The sequence below is a fragment of the Staurois parvus genome, unplaced genomic scaffold (genome assembly GCF_062004578.1).
Source record: "Staurois parvus isolate SC_StPar_1 unplaced genomic scaffold, SC_StPar_1.0 ptg000608l, whole genome shotgun sequence".
Classification (NCBI taxonomy): Eukaryota; Metazoa; Chordata; class Amphibia; order Anura; family Ranidae; genus Staurois; species Staurois parvus.
In genome coordinates, this window is record NW_028318404.1 from 1550280 (window position 1) to 1569060 (window position 18781).

At 40.3% G+C, this 18781-nt stretch overlaps 1 protein-coding gene across 2 annotated transcripts in view; it reads right to left on the reverse strand.

Annotated features, from left to right (window-relative positions):
* The window catches only part of COL27A1 (collagen type XXVII alpha 1 chain), a 592361-nt gene that overhangs the window by 452179 nt on the left and 121401 nt on the right, over positions 1-18781 (reverse strand). For both annotated transcript variants that reach the window (XM_089692938.1, XM_089692937.1), the window contains exons 6-9: positions 11114-11167; positions 10260-10313; positions 6522-6566; positions 4741-4794 (exon numbers count right to left, since the gene is read on the reverse strand). In XM_089692938.1, coding sequence (XP_089549064.1) covers positions 4741-4794; positions 6522-6566; positions 10260-10313; positions 11114-11167 — 207 coding nt within the window. The remainder of the gene's footprint in view (positions 1-4740; positions 4795-6521; positions 6567-10259; positions 10314-11113; positions 11168-18781) is intronic.

Here is an 18781-nt window from a genome sequence, read left to right on the forward strand (position 1 = left end):
TACTGATGAGGACAGCACACTGCTTTCTCCTCCTATCATCACAATCACTCTCAGCACTGATTTTCTTCTACTGTTGGCCCTGTCTGGGTGCAGAGTACTGATAACAGGAACTTGATATCACAACAGATTCAGGTACCAATGCTAGCTGAATTTACAAACACATTTTTATGATTTTTTTATGAATATATAACTGCATTAAATGGTGTTTTATATCTGTTTGCAGTTCAGCTTTAGAGTTCTTAATTTTCATGACTGGAGCTTGCAAAGTGTCCAAAAGAAATGCTTGGGGACTAAGATGCTAAGGCTATATTTGAGAAGCTAGTGCATCTCACCACAATCCATCACAGTATTTGCAGAATAGATATTGTAAGCTGAAGATACTTGAAGCAAAGCCTCTGATAATGATTCAGTTATGCCATTATCAACTGACTGCTGTCCTGGCTCTTTGCGTACCAGGCTTAGGTCATCTACAGACACAAGACAGCTGTTTTAAGAAATGTGAGATTTTGTGCAAATTTCTAATAAGGCTAGAATGATTTTTTTAGTAAAGCAATTCTTACAAGGGGTAATTTTGGCTAAACAATCAATCTCTGGAACTGCACATTTTCACAGTTTTTTCTTTTGCATAAGAAATCTATTCTTTTTTTCCCCAACTGTTAGTCAAACACTATCTGTATTTTGCAAGCAAATGATTTTTGAAAGAGGTCTTTAGCATTTATGGAATTATGACTTGTATAAAAGTTTGCATGGCTGAGATATCTTCCTTCCTGGACTTCCACAAAGTCTGGGGAACTACAAATAAAGCAATATACGGTTTATCTCCACAGTAGATTACAGGGCATAAAAGTGTTTTTACCAAAGAAACACCAAACAACCATCTCGAGCATCCAAATGATTTTGTTTTATCCAAAAATGGTAAAGAGATATCCAACATGTATCGGGGAGCAGAAAACCCCCCTTTGCCCTAGGCTTTAATAATGTATTAAAGTATCTAATGGACTAAAAACACAGCCAAGCTCCTAAAAACATAAGTCCCTGACTTTAGCAGCAGTGCATTGTACCCTGCACTGTTGATAATAACAGGAACGCAAAAGGCATTGGCTATCCCAATGTACCAGATATGGATATAGTTAAATTACTTGGACTTTCAAAGTGGCTGTGTGGCATTTTTCTTGGCACAACTATACAAGGATTTCACAAATTGGGTAGCACCTATCTTTTTGAGAGCATCCCATTTTGTGGAGATACTGAATTCAAGCCATCAGGTTCAACTGAAAATTTGTTGCTCAATACTAAGTGATCAGTGTCCAGCACTTCACCTCTTCAACAGTAATTTTTAGTCATGCAGCCTGTGTAGAACCATAAACTGGTTTCAGCAGTTCATTGTTTTTTAAACAAGTAACTGGTGTTCATCTTGGTTGACACATCCCCTATATTAGGCCTTCCTCCAAACTTTGTTGCTGAAATGAATGTGTTAATCCCTGTTTATTCCCATTTACCCAGAAGAAGTAGTTGCAGTGCCTTATTTGACATCATCTTACCTTTACAAGTTATCCAATTGAGATCGTATATATTATGTGATTTACCGGTTGTTCGTTTAGTGGCGCTGTCGAGTGTGATTATGTGTACGATTTTTGTATTCCGTTGACTAACTTTCCTACATCTGGTGTTTGGAAAAGATTGTACTTATTACTTTCTGTATTCTATAGATGGTTATAAATAAAATGGAAAAAAATTAACTTTTTGTTCTGAATAAAGAATACTCGATTTAAAAAACTAAATAAATAAAAATGCTTAATCCAAGCCAGTAAATATTTTTGGGATATGGACAGAGTGGGAAAGGGGTATACACTTTTTTAGGTGTTTTATGGTCATCTCTTTCCATGTATGAGGGCTTTCACCTGGTGGCCACAGAGAATGAGATCTCCCCAACAACCAAACAGGCAGCAGCAAAAATCTGTCAATTCTCACTGTTTACCCAATGTACTGTAAAAAATGATTTTGTTAGTGTCTGGCTTCCATTGGAGATTTTACTCACTTCCTATCTCAGTGACCACAGGGGAATTAAATAAAAATAGACGCAGAAAGTAGTAAAAACCTTACAGCAGTTGCAAACTCTTGTCTGGTGTTGTGTTTCATGGATTAGTTCATTAATACGTTTTACCTTTGCAGGTTAAAAAATATTCTTCTTTTTTGCACAGCTGGGTTTTTTTTCGTGGGGGGGGGGGGGGGGTTGAGGTGCTTGGTTTTATACACCTGTGGCCATGGAGGTGATTGGGACACCTGAATCCAATAATTTGGAGGGGTGTCCCAGTACTTTTGATAATTTAGTGTATTTTACAAAAGGTGAACTTATCCTTTAACAATGTACTGAAAGAGTTATGTGGTGCAAAAAATGCAGCTCCTCCACTTGATGGGAAATAATAAAATAGAATTGTGTTAGCAGAGCGATCATTCAGGCTTCATTCACACTGTACATTTAGAAAAATTGATGGAAAAAATGTTCAGAGACACAAGTTTACTTCAGTTTTCATGCACGTTTCAGTGAGTTTTTTTACATGTTGCAGATTCCTGCGCAGAAAAATCCACACGTGATACTAGTGTTGTGGTGTGAACAGGGCACAGAGACCAATTGTTTTCTTTGTGCACTTGCAGAACGCATGCAGAAAAACTGACGTCTCTCCACACTGCTGTAAATGAGGCCTAAACAGACAGGACAATTATAGTCTAAAAAACTATTGTTACTGTTCAAAATGTGAACTGGAAATAAAGACCAATAACCCTAAAACTGCACAAATAATTTGCAAACTGTTTTACAGCCGTGTGTTTGTATACAAAAAAAAAAAAAATGTCCTCACTTTGGAAACTGCAATAAAAGAATTCACTTTGTATGAAATATTTGCCTGTTTCGTTCTCTTGTGTTGGCACAGGCTCTTGAGGTGTATATTATGTTCCTTAGAAAATGTAAACATTTTATGCAATGTTTATAAATTACAGCTGTATCGACTGAGAGCCAAATTCTAATAGATTCCAATGACTTTTAGTTCAGCAATAAAATCTGAGCCTTTAACACTGGCACTTGTGGATATGTGGATATCAAGAGGCTGTGAAAGACAGGTGATGTTTTTCATTGTTTTTGTTTCATTTTCATTGTACAAGATGATGTTTTTCATTTCCTTGATTAATATTAGGAAATAGTAATACTTCAAAATATCTAGCAAGACAGAATATAAGCATCCAGTTTTGAAGCTGGATGGATATCCATGTTTAGAGGAAAACAGCTGGCACAAGTTGTCAAATGCACACCCAATAGAAATTGTATCTATATGGTGGCAGTACCTAAATAAAAGTTGTATAATATTCATGTAGCATGCTTAGAGGTAAAGTGAGAATATTGCTGAACTAGGTGACAATCAGCTGCCCATAGACTAAGGAGGGTTATCAGATCTGAATACCCTCAAACAAGACTCTCTGCTGGCTGTATCATAAATCTGTGAGATCGGCTCTGGCCTATTTATAAATTGTGTACTTTGACGGGTTTTCCTGTTAAAGCAGCTATCTCAAGCAGTTAGAAACTGACCTCTCTCTTTATATGGATCCAAAATATGTTATCTGGCTGCTATAGGAGGGCAAAGCTGTCAATTAACAAAGAATGTATTTATTCAATCCTGACAACACTTTTGTCTTTTTATTCAGCAAAGGACGGTTTTATAGCTTGACACTCAGCCTGAAAGGTCTGCTTTAACAGTGAGAAAATACAGATAACTAAAAAAATCAAGTAACCCTTGAGAGACAAAGCTGCACTCTTGCATATAGCCATTGTTGACAAGTAGGAGACCAGAGACCTTTCTATGCTTTTCAAGTATTACAAAAAATTTTTTTTTTTTTAAAAAAGGGCTCCGTCACACCACATGTTCCCAGGACTTCCTATGCAAATCTCCATTCAAAGTACATCTCCATCCTGCTTCCCAAAATTAAATTTCTGATAACTTGGCAAGCTACTGAAAGCGTTGACTGCTGCTAAAAAGTCGGGTGGGTGAGTATGTGTGTGAGGAAGGGAGTTGCCATGAATATGTGAGTGCCCTTCCAGAAAGCTTTGGCTGGAGTAGGGCTTTGGGGCAGGGATGGCAAAGACACCAAATTATTTTGGCTGGATATTCAGGAGGTCGTCTAATTTACATATTATCAGCCCTTCCAGCTTCAGACATGGAGAAGACAGTGCTAAAAGGTTATACTTAAAGACAAGACAGCTCTCTGTCTGGAAAAACCACAGAAAGGTTTCTGCTTAGACCAGAGTTCTTCTTTATGCCAACTTTAGTCTAAAATGGCTGCTAACATAGTACAATAAACTGCAGCACCACCTAAATGTCAAATATTTAATTAACATTTTAAATACAGAATTGTGAATGCTGTAAGTTGCTTTTTTGTATAGTTTTTGTTATTGCTTTAGGGTTAATGGTCCTTTACATGCTCTTTTACTGAAACCAATGTGTAAGTTGTTATTGCCAGCTCTTTAAAAAGTAATTCATTTGGGGGAATAACTGGAAGCCTGATTTGCAACACTGCAACGCTTGTCTGTTTGCATTACCCAGTCATTTATAACAAAAGGCCTTTCATTCGGTACAAACAGTAATGCAAAAATGTCTAAAGAAATTCTCAGGTGAGCAAGGTGTTGTCTAGTCCCCAAACCCGCTGCACAGAGTTATAACCTGCACTGCAGCATGGTAAGATTTACTGCACCTGCCTGCCAGGATAACCTTTGGCCCCCGGGCTTCCATCCGGTCCACGCTCTCCCTGCAAGAGAAGAAGAGGCACCGCATTACATCCTCACTGCTTCCTGTGCCCCCTTAGCTACAGCTAGCAATGAATTCAAATATCAACTCAAGAAAGCACGAAACAAGATCTGTATCTGTCGCCCTAAACAAATGCTGAAATAAGAGGAGTTCCTTTAAGGTGTCAGCGAAATCTTTATCTATAACACATGGAATGGTTTCAAGCAGTCTCTCTCTGCCAAAACCTTTCAAGAGTCAATGGTCTCTCTTGAAACAACCTTACTATTCATTTCCATCCCTGTGCACACCAACTTATCCAAACATGCAGAAGGGGGGAGGAAGGTTGAGGAACAAGAAGGTTATAGTGTGAACATTAATCCTGTCATTGGTCGGTAGGAATGTAAGGGTTAATATGCGGATTAGGCACAAAAATTGGGAGCTGGTGATTTTCACTAACGTCATGTTAAAACACACATTTATTTTGTATAAACGTAAAAGTATTTCTGGCTGTCATTTTCAGTGGACTCCAGAGACAGGCCAGAAAGGCTGCAAATGAAGAAGCGGCTTTAATAATGAGTGAGAGGGAAAGACAGAAAGAGGGAGCGAGGGAGTGAAAGGGAGAAGAATGGAGAGAGAAAAAGATTTGAAGAGAGAGGAGGTAGGGGAAGGAAGAGGGAGTGAAAGGGAGAACGGGAGAGAGAGAGACACACAGAAAGAGAGACAAAGATAGGGTGAGAGAAAGACAAAAGAGTAGAGAGAAAGAGTAGAGAGAAAGAGAGGGGAAAAAAAAAAAGATGGGGAGACATCAGGAAAAAGAGAATGACATTTGCAGCAGCCTGTTCATTTCATGTAGTTATAAATAATGTGACTCCGGAGTTTTATTCACTTAGTAGCCTGGGATTTAAATCACCCTCTTTGCTCAGCCTGTAGAGGCAGTAAAGGGAGAAAGGGAGATAGACAGGAAAGAATGAGGAAGAGACACAGAGATAAGAAAAAAAAAAGATAAGACAGAGAGCGATAAAGATACAAACAAATGGAAACAGCAGAGGAAAAGAGAGCAGAAGGGAAAGAAGGAGAGAGTGTTAAACCTGAAAGAGTGAAGGAAGATACAGAACATGAAAAAAGAAGGATGGAAGATAAGGAAAGGAAGAAAGAAGACAAAGAAGATCATAAGAAAGAGTGAAGACAGAGAGAGAAGGAAGGACAGAAAAAGAAAAATGTGCAGGAAAGAGACTAATAAAAGAACAAAGAAAAATAGGAAAGAATAAATAGGAAAGAGAATGAGAAATGAGAGAAAGATCGGATATAAAGACAGATGGGAGGGTGATAGGGCAAAGGAGGGAATAAGAAAAGAGAGAGAAAGAGTCAGAGACTGGAGCAGAAAGCAAAAAGCAGAGAAAGTCAGGCAGAGTAAGACAAGAGACAGTATGAAGATGAGGGATAGAAAGACAGACAGATGGAGATTAGGAAAGAATGGGAAAAGGTCATAAAGGCAAGCATACTGGACGACTTAAACACCTGCTTTGTGTACAGTTATAATCAAAGTCATCTTTTCACACAGATAATGGTTTAATGAATTACGTGTACAATTAATTTCAATACTGCAAAAATCAAGGATTTGTGTGCCCCAGCTGCTAATAAACTTAATTTGTAAAGTAACTTCATTCAGTCTCAAAATACTTTTGGTAAATGTTTAAAAGGACACAGACAATAAACATGTGGCTTTTTAGAGGGGTCAGATTATCTTACCGGTTCACCAGGATGACCTTGGGGTCCGGGATAACCCTTCTGCCCCTTAAAAAAAAGTGGAATATTGCATTAACAGGCAATAAACTGAAGGTTTTTTATTGTAATATTCAGATAACCTATATCAAGTATAATGTTCCCCTTACATACAATTCAAGAGAAGTGTTCAATCTTTATATCACAATCAGCAGGGCTCTGGAGCCCGACTCCAAGATTATGCCAGCTTCAAATAGGATATTGGTACTACATGGTCTGCATCACGGCAAGTTTAAGTCATACATTTTATTGATTACATTAAGGATAAAGGCTGTGTTTTAGCCATATGTAATCAATAAACTTTATGACTTTTTTTTCTTAATAATGGAACTTTCTGTAATGCAGACTATTACTAATAAAAAATTCCCTTTACAGTAATTTTATTCCTACATATAACCACTGTGATGTTTCCTGCTGGTTTTACTAAGATTGATGGAAGTTGTAGCTGTAAATCTACTACAGTATTCAGAGAATATGGTAATTTAGTTGATAGAGACCAATATACATAAAGAAGAGTGGAATTAGAGAATTAGTATAAAAAACAGATGCTTCAACCTAGGAGACAAGAGTGTATAGGTGAGCTCCAGATATACATGTACACAATTTAATCCAGTTATGAACTCACTCGAAAAGCTATTGTTACATAGGACTAGTTTATATATGCATGAGCATCATGTAATCCCAGCCCAGCAGCACTCAGGCTGAGAAAGGCAAGGACAGCAGTCTGAGTCAATCAGTGTTCTACTGATTTCCATAATGCTTGTCAGTCTTAACAATTAACATGCTTGCGGGAAAGACGTGGACACATGAACAATGTTTTAAAGGGGATCTATTGTCTTTTTAATGTTTTCTTTAAACATGATAGAGTTCAGCTTAAAGAGACATTGTCATTTTGCCCATTCAGCACAAAGTGATGTCATTCTAAAAGAGACCTCCCCGTTTTTTTGACACTCACCATGCCCCATGTCACTCCTTCCTCTGCCACAGCCAGCACCATAATCCCTAGTGTTGGCTGGTATAGGACATTGAGGAAAGCTGTGACGTAAATCCATTAGCAGCAATTGGTAACAAGACCCAAGCACTGTCGTAGGGGAGGAAGTCACAAACTCCCCCATCCTCAGACTTGCTGGGTAAGGTCTCCAGCTGAAAAAGAATTGGAGTGAAAGGACTGATGGCAAGGTGGATATCAAGAGTTCCTATGAAAGCAGGGGGAGAGGACCTTTAGAAAGACTCTTTTCCCCTGACTGGGCAAGATTACAATGTGTTTTAATGTGACCAATCTTATTCATGTGTTTACAATCATTGAATATATGCACACAGGGGTCATATGCAGACTCTGCTTCTTAGTTGTGCCTTATGAATCTTAATTTTTTTCACACAAGTCTACTGGACAGAATCTCTATGATTGAAAAAATGAAACACCCAAAAAACTCTAGGTAGCCAATATACAATCCTCCACATAAAATGCCTACATGTTAGGTCACCTAAGGGGTAAAAGAGTACTTTTTAATCAAACTATCAATGCCACTTTGGAATGCGAAATGTTCCTCTATTGCTTTATGTGAAGTGTGAATGGTAGTGGCAGGTCCACTTTAAATGATATCCAGCGATAGCTAGCATATTCTTTTTGCAAAACTAGACATATCATTTTCTGGAAGAGTTACGAAAGAAATAGAAAAATCTACTACAAACCATTAAAAATAATCCTTGCATGTCATGAAATCTTTAGCCTGATGCTTATAAACAGAACAGCGTGCCAGTCAGTTTACACTGGAAACCAAAAATAGTCTCCTTCATTTTGAGGAACCTCTCCATGGATTTACATTTCTCAGTTTCCTGCAGCGAACTGTATGCAGACTACATAGCTGTAAAAGAACTCTTCACCCAACTAGCACAGCAGCATGAGCTCCTTGTAAAAATTGTGGCTGGACTAAGCTATGCAGTATCAATGCACAGAAACATATAAACAATATGACACTGATGTTTCTTGTCATGAATGTATCTTTCTTACATTATTATTATTATTATTATACAGTATTTATAAAGCGCCAATAGTTCGCTCAGCGCTGTACATTACAGAGGGGAACAGAACATGTGACAGAACAATACCAATACAATGCAAAACATGAGGGGATTGAGGGCCCTGCTCTTTCGAGCTTACATTTGCACCCATCGGCGTAAGCTGACTGTGTTTTTGGCTGGGGCGATTAACAATCCAATGTAAGTGGGAAGCGTGGGGTCTAGTCAGCTGGGCAGAGAACGTCTGAAGAAAGAGGTTAGAAAACCTGTCCTAAAGAAAGCTACTGTCCCACTCTCTGATAACCCAGCACAGTATAATGTTCCCCACCTTACCTCCAACTTGAACTTACAAGGTGATAGCGCTCTGCTGAGAGATCCTGCTTGCACACTCAGCTCTCAACATTTGCAGACAGTTTAAAGTGAACCTGTACTAACAATTAAAAACCCACACAGTTTTTGCAGACACCTCTAGATGCCTGCATGTCAGTTCCTTATGACTGCAGGCTGCCCCAGGAACCCTATTCGGAAATGCAAATAAGGACCTTCTGAAGTAGTTATCAGCTAAGACTTGCCTTCATCCCAATGGTTGGTGAGGCCAGTCACTCCAATGATGAGCCAATAGGGGATGGCACAGCAGCTGATCACTATCTACTTAACAGAGCACCTGGTATTCAAAGTGTTCAAGCTGGTCTGCAAGGAAGTAGAACTTCAGTCCTCCAATAAACCTGACAGCTGACTCCCGCTGCGATCATCTAAAGACCCCACTAACAAAGATACTACTTCAGACCTTTTCCTATGCTCCTTAGCAGAAAAAAAAAAAGACTGGGCCTGTTCATAGGAATAGCTTAATTAGGAATAAGCTATTCTGAAAAGCACTGCTTGTAATTATTGGGCCAGGTCGGGGTTGCCATTAAAGGCTTATTGCTGCACTCCAGGCAAACGGCTACATACAGAGTTGAAATGCTTTAGCTGTTTTACCTCCCAAAATAAGAGGAGCAATACACTGATGGAGGTCATCACTCTGCTCTCTCCTCCGGAAAGGATATGTAAATGATTCACTGACAAAACTGTACAAAGTAGTACTGCCCTCCCCCCTCCCAGTCCTGCCCTGTAGTGAATTACAAAAGGCTTACAGAAGAGATTCATGTATTTCCACTAGTTCTATGTGTAAAAAAAAAAAAAAGTATATTTGCTTGATGAATAATCACCTGAAGGTAGTAACCTATAACCCAGGGTCTATGACTATTCGGCCTATGTCCTGTACTGTACGACTAAGATAGGATATTTTATATCTGCAGGTGTTTGGATTTCTTATAAAGTAATATTTTGGAAAATTAGGTCATGTGGGTGTTAACAGCAATGCAACAATAAATGCTTATATAGTCAAAGTGCCTATTTAACCTACAGAATTTTTCTGATATGCTAGAAAATCTCTGCACAACCAATGATCTATCAGCCTCTCATTTTTCTATGGAGATAAGAAAATCAGCCCCTCACCCCATGACTGCCATGTCTTTGTCGAACAACTCACAGAGAAGGCAGAACCCCTTCCATCACTGCCCACTGTTCTTCAGTGAGAAATATGAACGTTCACAGTCATACTATTGCCTCTCTTCACCTAGTATTCTTAAATTCTGTTAACTCGCTTATGCCATCTTCAATTTCCAATATGAGAAGGAGACTTACCTTTCGACCAAGAGGCCCAGGAAGGCCCGTCAGACCAGCCAAACCAGGATCTCCCTGGAGCAGAAAGAACAATGAGTACATTCCTGGCTGCCAATTTATCAGGAAACAGACAGATTCAGTAGTCACCCATGACTGCTTTTTATTAAAGATATGCCAGTTGTAAACCCCAGGCCTTTAGTGTGATAGATGATGCCAACAACCCTGGTCCATGTTGGCTTTAAGTGTCCCCCAGGAAGTCACTGGCAGAACACAGTCCATTGTTACTAACATAAGACTTATGTCATCTACTTGTTTCCAACCAGGGAAATGAACTAATGAAAGAGTACAATGCACCACTGCAATGAAACCAGCACGGGTAAGATGTCAATGGATGAGTGTGAGAAGACAAACAGATTTAAGAAATATCTGCAGCTAAGTATGTGCAGTGGGTGAAAGCTTTTCCATGATCATGAACACAATTTTCCACTTTATTGTTTTGTGATTGTCCATCTCAGCTAACAGGTAACTGATTTAATAGGAGACAGCTCACACATCCAATCACAAAACAATACATTAAAAGTAGCTTAGTTGCACCACAAACAGCTGTCAAAGGGAATGGGAACACCTTCTTTTAAAGGTTATAATGCTGCAAGACCCTGGATAACAAAGTATGTAAAAAAACTGGCAGTCAAAACAAAGGTTTTGCAAGAGTCTTATTTCTTGTAATTCATAACACATTTAATAGTATCATTGCTATAATTCTTTTAGTAAGAAAGTGGCAGGGGTTTCCTTAGGTTGGCGTTAAGAGATCATGACATCATTTCTTATAAGTGAAGATTATATGGAAAGGAAAAGACACAAACTGATGAGGATACCTTTAATCCATTTAGAGCTTTTCCTGGAGAGATGCCAGGATCACCCTTTTGACCCTGGAAAAAAAAAAAAAAAAAAGAATAAAAACATCACTCAGCAAAAGATGAAGTCAGAGATAGCCCATTTGGGGGATGATGTCAGTTCTTCACCTTGTAATCACAGTTGCAGATGGACATACACTCTTTGGGATAAGGTGACAAAGCACTAATCCGGGAAGACTAAACTATTAGGGGAAACAAGTTCCAGTACACACTAACAAAATATACCGATTACAACTGAGGATATTTCCGATAAAGGTATAATTATAGAGGACATGTCTCCCTCCTGACCTCCTATCCTGTAGACAAAAAAAACACCACAGGCAACCTAAAACATTTGGTAGCAAAGCAATAGATTGATCTTGGCTATATACAGTAGTACAGTAGGTTAGTATTTTAAAGATCTATGGAACTACACTGTAGCTGAGCACCACAAACCAAAAACGCTATTTAATTAATTTTTAATATTCAAAGCAACAAACCCCCCCCCCCCCCGCCCCAAACACACCCGCACCAATCCATCCATGTCTCCATGCTTTATTTTGCTGAGAAATCACTTAGAAAAATATCCCCTAGCATTTCTTGCCATGGCCATCTTGAGTGGGACAGATGATTAGTGTAGCAATGACTTCCTGGAATCCATCTGCCTTTAGCTCAGGCATGTAGGCAGGAGGGTGTTTTTAGCTGAGAAAACCCCTTCTCTCATTTTGAAGACTCCTGGGATGGATGAAATTATTTATCTAGGCCAGGAAACTTGGAAACTAGGAAGTAACTAAAGACATGTAAAAAGCAGTTTAAAACAAGTAAATATGATATACTTTCCAATCTATTTACGAAGCATAAGGATTCAAAATAGTCAATGTTGACTGAGAGAGTGAAGTTCCATTTTAACCCATTAGAAGAAACAGTACTGCCAAAGCTGTTTTTTCATGGCCTCACTACCCACAGGGCACTTGCTTTCCTCCTCTGAACACTAGAACTCCTGGCAGGGAAAAAGTGGCTAAAAAAAAAACAAAAAAAAACACGTAGCCAAGTAATGCACATGTGTTCTGGTGTGTGTATGCACATCAAACATTTGAGCTTCAGTGGATTCCAATGGCCAGAATATTAATTTATTCTGGCCATGGAAAGCAATAGAGCTCAAACATGACTATACGCATCTAACGTTTAGGCATGGTTACACGTTTAGAAACGTTCAGGCTTCATGCACACTAGCATTTTTTTAAGCTCAAAAACCGCTGAAAAAACACACTGGTAATAGCATGTTTAGTAGCGTTTAGAAGTGTTTTTACAGTGCATGAAAAAAAAAAAACTCTACAAAACCACATTTTTTTCTGCTCCTAGACACTGAAGCTCAACAAAATGCTAATAGCCGAAAGTACTGTGCATGAACACACAGGAAACCACTATTTAGCTTCTAGGAGCTTAAAAAAACACTAGCGTGCATGGAGCCTAAGTGTTTTTTCTTCTCTTCAGCTCCTCTCCTGAACATGCTTTTGATTTTTTTTTTCTCTCAACCTATAAGGCTTTGTTCACATATGTGCGGGTGGTGCAGCTGCGGATCCGCACAAAAATCCGTGCAGCCGCACCACCTGCACAGAGAAATGCGGACCCGTGGGCAGGTGCCATTAGTTCTAAGGGCACGCCGTCGCACTGGAAAATGCAACCGTCCAGGGAACAGAGGTTCCCTTGCAGGCTGCGTTTTCAGAAAAAGTGCAGGGGCTTCTTCCTTGTGTGTCATGGGGCACAGGAGTCCATTCAAATGAATGGGCTCTTGTGCCCACGCAAAACACAGCCACATATATGTGAACCAGGGCTAAATGATCCTCTACTAATATGTCTGTAAACCCCTATATGAGTATGGACACATAGGCTAAGATAGGGATGCTTTTACAGGCTAAAAAAAAAACATGTCAAAATGCCTATAAAAGCAGCTTTTTTTTAAGCCCAGTATGCATGAGGCCTAAAACCTATGCTGAGACTATATGGAGGCTGCTATTACTGAACTATCTGAAAATGCCAGATACCTGGCTATTTAAGGACATCAGTGCTTTCCAGGCAAGAGGATGCATACAGATCAAACAGATCAAGACTTTGCATACACCTGGGATGTTTTTGAATTGCCCCATTTATTGGCACCATTTTAGCAAGTCAGACATAGTTCATAGTAGATTTACTAGTTCTCCATTTCTTTAGTTTTGTTCTTAACAGTAATATTTGTATACAGTTGTGTTCAAAATAATAGCAGTCAGACATCACTAACCTGATCAATCACTGTTTTTGGTAGAAATTATATTTCTACATGACAAATAATTTACTAGCAGGTGTAGTAGAGTAATAGAAATCCAACAGACCCAACAGTCATGACATGCATGCTGCTGATTCTGTGTAATTGAATCACAAATGGAAAGGGGCATGTTCAAAATAATAGCAGTGTGGAGTTCTATTAGTGAGGTCATTCATTCTTTGAAAAACAGGTGGCAATTATTGCCTTTATTTAAGGAAGGAAGGCAGAAAATGTTGTACATGCTGGTTACAGTGCATTTCTCTCTGAAATTCTGAGGAAAATGGGTCGTTCCAGACATTGTTCAGAAGATGTGGAAGAAAGTGAAAAACTACCATTCGAATAGATAGAAAAATAGCCGAAATGGCAAGGGCTCAGCCAACAATCAGCTCCAGGAAGATCAAAGAAGATCTAAAGTTACCTGTGAGTACTGTTACAATTAGAAGACGCCTATGTGAAGCCAAGCTATCTGCAAGAAGCCCCCGTAAAGTCCCACTGTTGAAAAAAAGATGTGCTGAAGAGGTTACAATTTGCCAAAGAGCACATTGACTGGCCTAAAGAGAAATGGCGCAACATTTTGTGGACTGATGAAAGTAAGATTGTTCTTTTTGGGTCTAGTGGCCGGAGACAGTTTGTCAGACGACCCCCAAACACTGAATTCAAGCCACAGTACACTGTGAAGACAGTGAAGCATGGTTGCGCAAGCATCATGATATGGGGATGTTTCTCATACTATGGTGTTGGGCCTATTTATCGCATACCAGGGATCATGGATCAGTTTGAATACATCAGAATACTTGAAGAGGTCATGCTGCCTTATGCTGAAGAGGAAATGCCCTTGAAATGGGTGTTTCAACAAGACAACGACCCCAAACACACCAGTAAATGTGCAACATCTTGGTTCCAGACCAACAAGATTGACGTTATGGAGTGGCCAGCCCAATCCCCGGATCTTAATCCAATAGAAAACTTGTGGGGTGACATCAAAAATGCAGTTTCTGAGGCAAAACCAAGAAATATAGAAGAACTGTGGAATGTAGTCCAATCATCCTGGGCTGGAATACCTGATCACAGGGGCCAGAAGTTGGTTGACTCCATGCAACACAGATGTACAGCAGTTCTCAGAAACAGTGCTTATACAACGAAATATTAATTAAGTGATTGAAAGGAAAGCAAAATCTTCAAACATTTTTCAGTTTATATAGTGAATGTTTGAGTTTGTAAAGAAAAATACAAACACTGCTATTTTTTTTAAACAGTCTAATATTCACTTTTCTTCAATTTTATTAAAGGAACAACACAAAGTTGATATATTTTTCTTCATGTTTTGATTTGGAATAGAATGTGTAGTGTTCCCAATGCATTTGTGTGTATGGAAATAAAAGCTATTAGAAGGATTTTGAGCTTTATTCACTTTTTTCAACACACTGCTGTTATTTTGAACACAACTGTATATCATGAGATACTTGGTAGGGTTTTTTTTTTTGCCTTCCTGTGGATCAACTGTGGGTAAAGGATTGTGTATATGGAGGTTTCTATTTGTGTGTGTATTTTTTTAATTGCTTGAACTAGATGGACTAGTGTATTTTTTTCAACCTGACTTAACTACATAACTGTGATCCTTCTATCCTTCAAAAGAAGTGGTAATCCTCCATGCTGAGGAAGAGGACAGTGGAACTCCCTGTATTCATCTAGGAGTCTTGCTGTACTTGTTTATAATAAAGGGGAGTTCTATTTGATCTCGTGAAGGCACAGCCACTTGTATTTTGATATTAGCATTACTGGATGAGCATCAACTTTCACCACCCTGTAAAGATTCACCTCCAGCATTTTCTTGACTCCACCTTAAAGCTCAGCCTTGTGGATGGTCTTCCATCTAAGCTGCAAACTTTTGTAATTTGATGCAAAATTACCATTGGCCTCCTGGTTGCATCTCTAATACCCTTTTGTCTGACCAATCAGTTTTGTTAAATGACCTTCTCTAGTAGTTGTGCTATGTTCTTTCCATTTCTCATCAAGGAATTGATTGGGGTTTAGGGCATCCCTCAAAATTTCCACTTGCCTGATCGCATTTGGCAAGAGGATATAACACATCGGTAAGCAGGGCCGGGTCTAAGGGTGGGTCGGAGGGGCAGCAGTGGGAGCAGTTACAAGCACCAATCTCCCTGTATGGCTTCCAATAAAGCAGCTGAAAGCTGCGGGAGGGAGAGGAGGAGAATCAGCTTCCAGCTGCTTCATTGTAAGCCATACAGGAAGATCAATGCTGGTAACTGCCCCCACTGCTGAAACCAATCACCCCCGACCGTCCATTGGATTTCCCTTTCTTTCTGGGACCCCTGTGTGCTCCTCAGTGCCCAGCCCCTCCCTCCATCCTCTACACCAATAGGAGAGGAGAGAGGCTGGATCTGCTCTGCATCCCCCTGTGCCCGCCCACACTCCAGTCCGTGCAGCTTCTCTGAAGGGAATGTGTGAAAGGAAAATTGTATACATAACAGCTGGCAGCTCTGTGATGCTTCTGACTGAGCCTGGAACCATCCATGTGAGTCCGACTTTCCTTCCTTTCCTCCCTATCTTTCCGCCTTCCCTTCTTCCTTTCCATCCTCCCATTCTTCTTTCCTCCCTTCCTCTGATTCTTCCTTCCCTACATTCTTTGCTAGCTCCCTTACCTTGCTTGCTTCCTCCCTCCCCTGCCTTTCCCCCCTCCCTCCCTTTCTTCCTTCCCTTCCATCCCTCCCCTTGCTAGTTTCCTCCTACCCTCCCTTTCTTCCTTCCCTCCCCTCCATTCCTTTCTCCCTTTCCTTCTTCCCCTAACTTCCGCTCCCTGTGCTATGCGTCACACCGCTGACCCCAGCACTGTGTATCATTTTGTTTCCCCATTGATGTAAAGCACTTATTTTCCTTTTAGGTTTACAATGCTTTATGTAATCTATTGTTAAAGTTGTTGTTAATATTTATTTTTGTACCTTTATTCTGCATAAACATTTAACAGTGTAATTTCATGAGATAATTTACGAGGCGATGTTTATGGACGGAATTCGGGGTGGGGCAGAGTAGGGGTTGGGTGGGGCAACTGGTGACAAGTAACTTTTAAGGCCTGACTAGCAGCTTAGGGCTTGAAATTTTGAGCCCCAGTCTAGGGAATCAGCATTTATATTAGAGTAGGATGTCCCACATCATGCAGGCAGCTGGATCCTGTAGAAATCTTCACTGCAGGGATGTCCCGTCCTCTTCCAATCTCCGAATTGCCGATGCTTTGGAAATTAATACCTATAGGTCTTTTGTGAAGCTGCTGTGAAAAAGCTCCCAACACTGGCCTGCCCCCTCCTCCTCCATTTAGAAACATTCTTTCATTGCTTTCACTGCCTACAACATGCTTTGTAAATGGGGGAGTGTGTAATGATTCAGACGATTCTCTCCCCCAGAGAGTGTAATCAGTGAAATAACTTTTCTCAATGGAGAAAGGAGGAGGGAGTGGGCTCTTGTTCAGAACTTTTTCACAGCAAGTTAACAAAAGACCCAAAGCTATTAACCCCCACAGTGCTGGAAGTTCAGATAGAGGACGAGGGAAGGACATCCCTGCAGTGAACATGTATCAAACACAAGGCCCACAAGCCAAATCAAGAATCACCCCCACCTTGTCTTGGCAGCAGAGAGGGCAGTACTCCTCCACCAAATATTGCACTTCTCTGTGCAGCCGCAAAGAGGATTGTCTCTGCCCCCTCCCCCAATTCTGCAGTCAGTACCAAAGAGTAGGAGAGGACTCTTCATATAGATCCTGCATCTCTCTGTGCAGCCACAGCAGCACCTCATCTCTGCTTCCCTTGTTCTCATCATTCAGCAGACTCTGGCAGCTGATTCAAGCCCTCCTCTGGTCCTCCTCCAGACTTTGCACTTTCTGCTTTCCAACTCCGCCCCCAGCTCTTTCCTGTCGGCAGCACAAGGTGAGGGGGTGCACTGTGATGTAAGGGAGGGTTGGGGACTCGACTTCTGATAGTGGGGGGGCAAGGGGGGTCTTGACATCTGATGTAAGGGGAGGTGGGGTGCTCTGGAACATCTGACTATAATTATTATGAAAATAATACAATTCAATGTTAGTCGAAAAAGGAGGGTCGCACACCGCAGGTATCATCCACAAGACATTTTAGTGGAAACTGCTATGGCAAAACACCATAGAAGAACCATGTTTTGTCTGAGCAGTCTCCAATGAAGTTTCTTGTGGATAATACCTGTGGTGTGCGAAACTTCTTTTCATATTTGCATCATCTGCTACAGGAGTGTGAATGGGTTCTGTGCTGATCTGCACCTGCCCTTGACAACTTAAGTCCTACATTATTACTAAAACCAGTACTTAAATGCAGAGGTAATTATTTAATAAGATAAAGAGTAGATACATTTATATAGTCTTACAGATACAACAAGCCCTTTAAGGGCAACCATAATGGTGATGCGGCCCGCAATGAAATTGAGTTTGAAACCCCTGTTCTACAGGATCCAGCAGCCTGCACAATGCTTCACTACAGGGAAGTTAGCTTACTAAAGATATAGAGATTTTTTATGGCTAAACTTCAGCATTAAACTTATACTTAAAAATGTGTACATTTTTTTTTTAAATTATGTGGCACTTTACATGCATTCAACTATTCATGTCACCTCGAAAGACAACTAGTTATTGGAGAGCCTTTGTAGGGAAGTGAATACATGTGTAACCAAAACTTTTCAGATTAGTTATTTAGAAAGCAATGTCGTTTGTGACGGGAGTGACTTTGGGGGGTGGGGGGGCCCCTATCTCAGCTCCCCATATCCCTATTATGTGCAAGTCACCCTGTGCCTCTTAGGGGTACAGGATGGAATGTCCTGATATTGTGTAGACATGTATAGGTGGGTGTTGGTCATCGTTTATTGCCATGTGTTGCATCCCATTGTTCTATTGTGTGTCTTGCTTGGAAGCAAACTATTATGGGATTTATGTGTCTATGTGTATTGGTTTGGTGGGGGGCGTTTCCGGCAGCCCTTCCCCTGATGGGGTTGTCTGCTGGTGTATCACTGGTTGCTAGATTTGGTTTGCCCCGCCCTGTGTCCATATGCAGGGAGGTGGGTTGTTCCCTTGAATGTGTATATATCTTGTATCTATGTTAAAATAAAGCAATATATCTCCTGGTTTCCTTCAAGTAAGGTGTTGTCTTGTCTTTTATGGCCAGCGGTGGTGTCTGTGGATCTGTGTTCGGACAGGGAAGCGGGAGTCTAACGGAAATACCCTAGTGCAGTCGGGGTCCGGTTCCGTTACATCGTTTTGTTACCGTTTTATTATGAAGGACTATTTGGATAGTTCAAAGAAACAAAATCTCAAA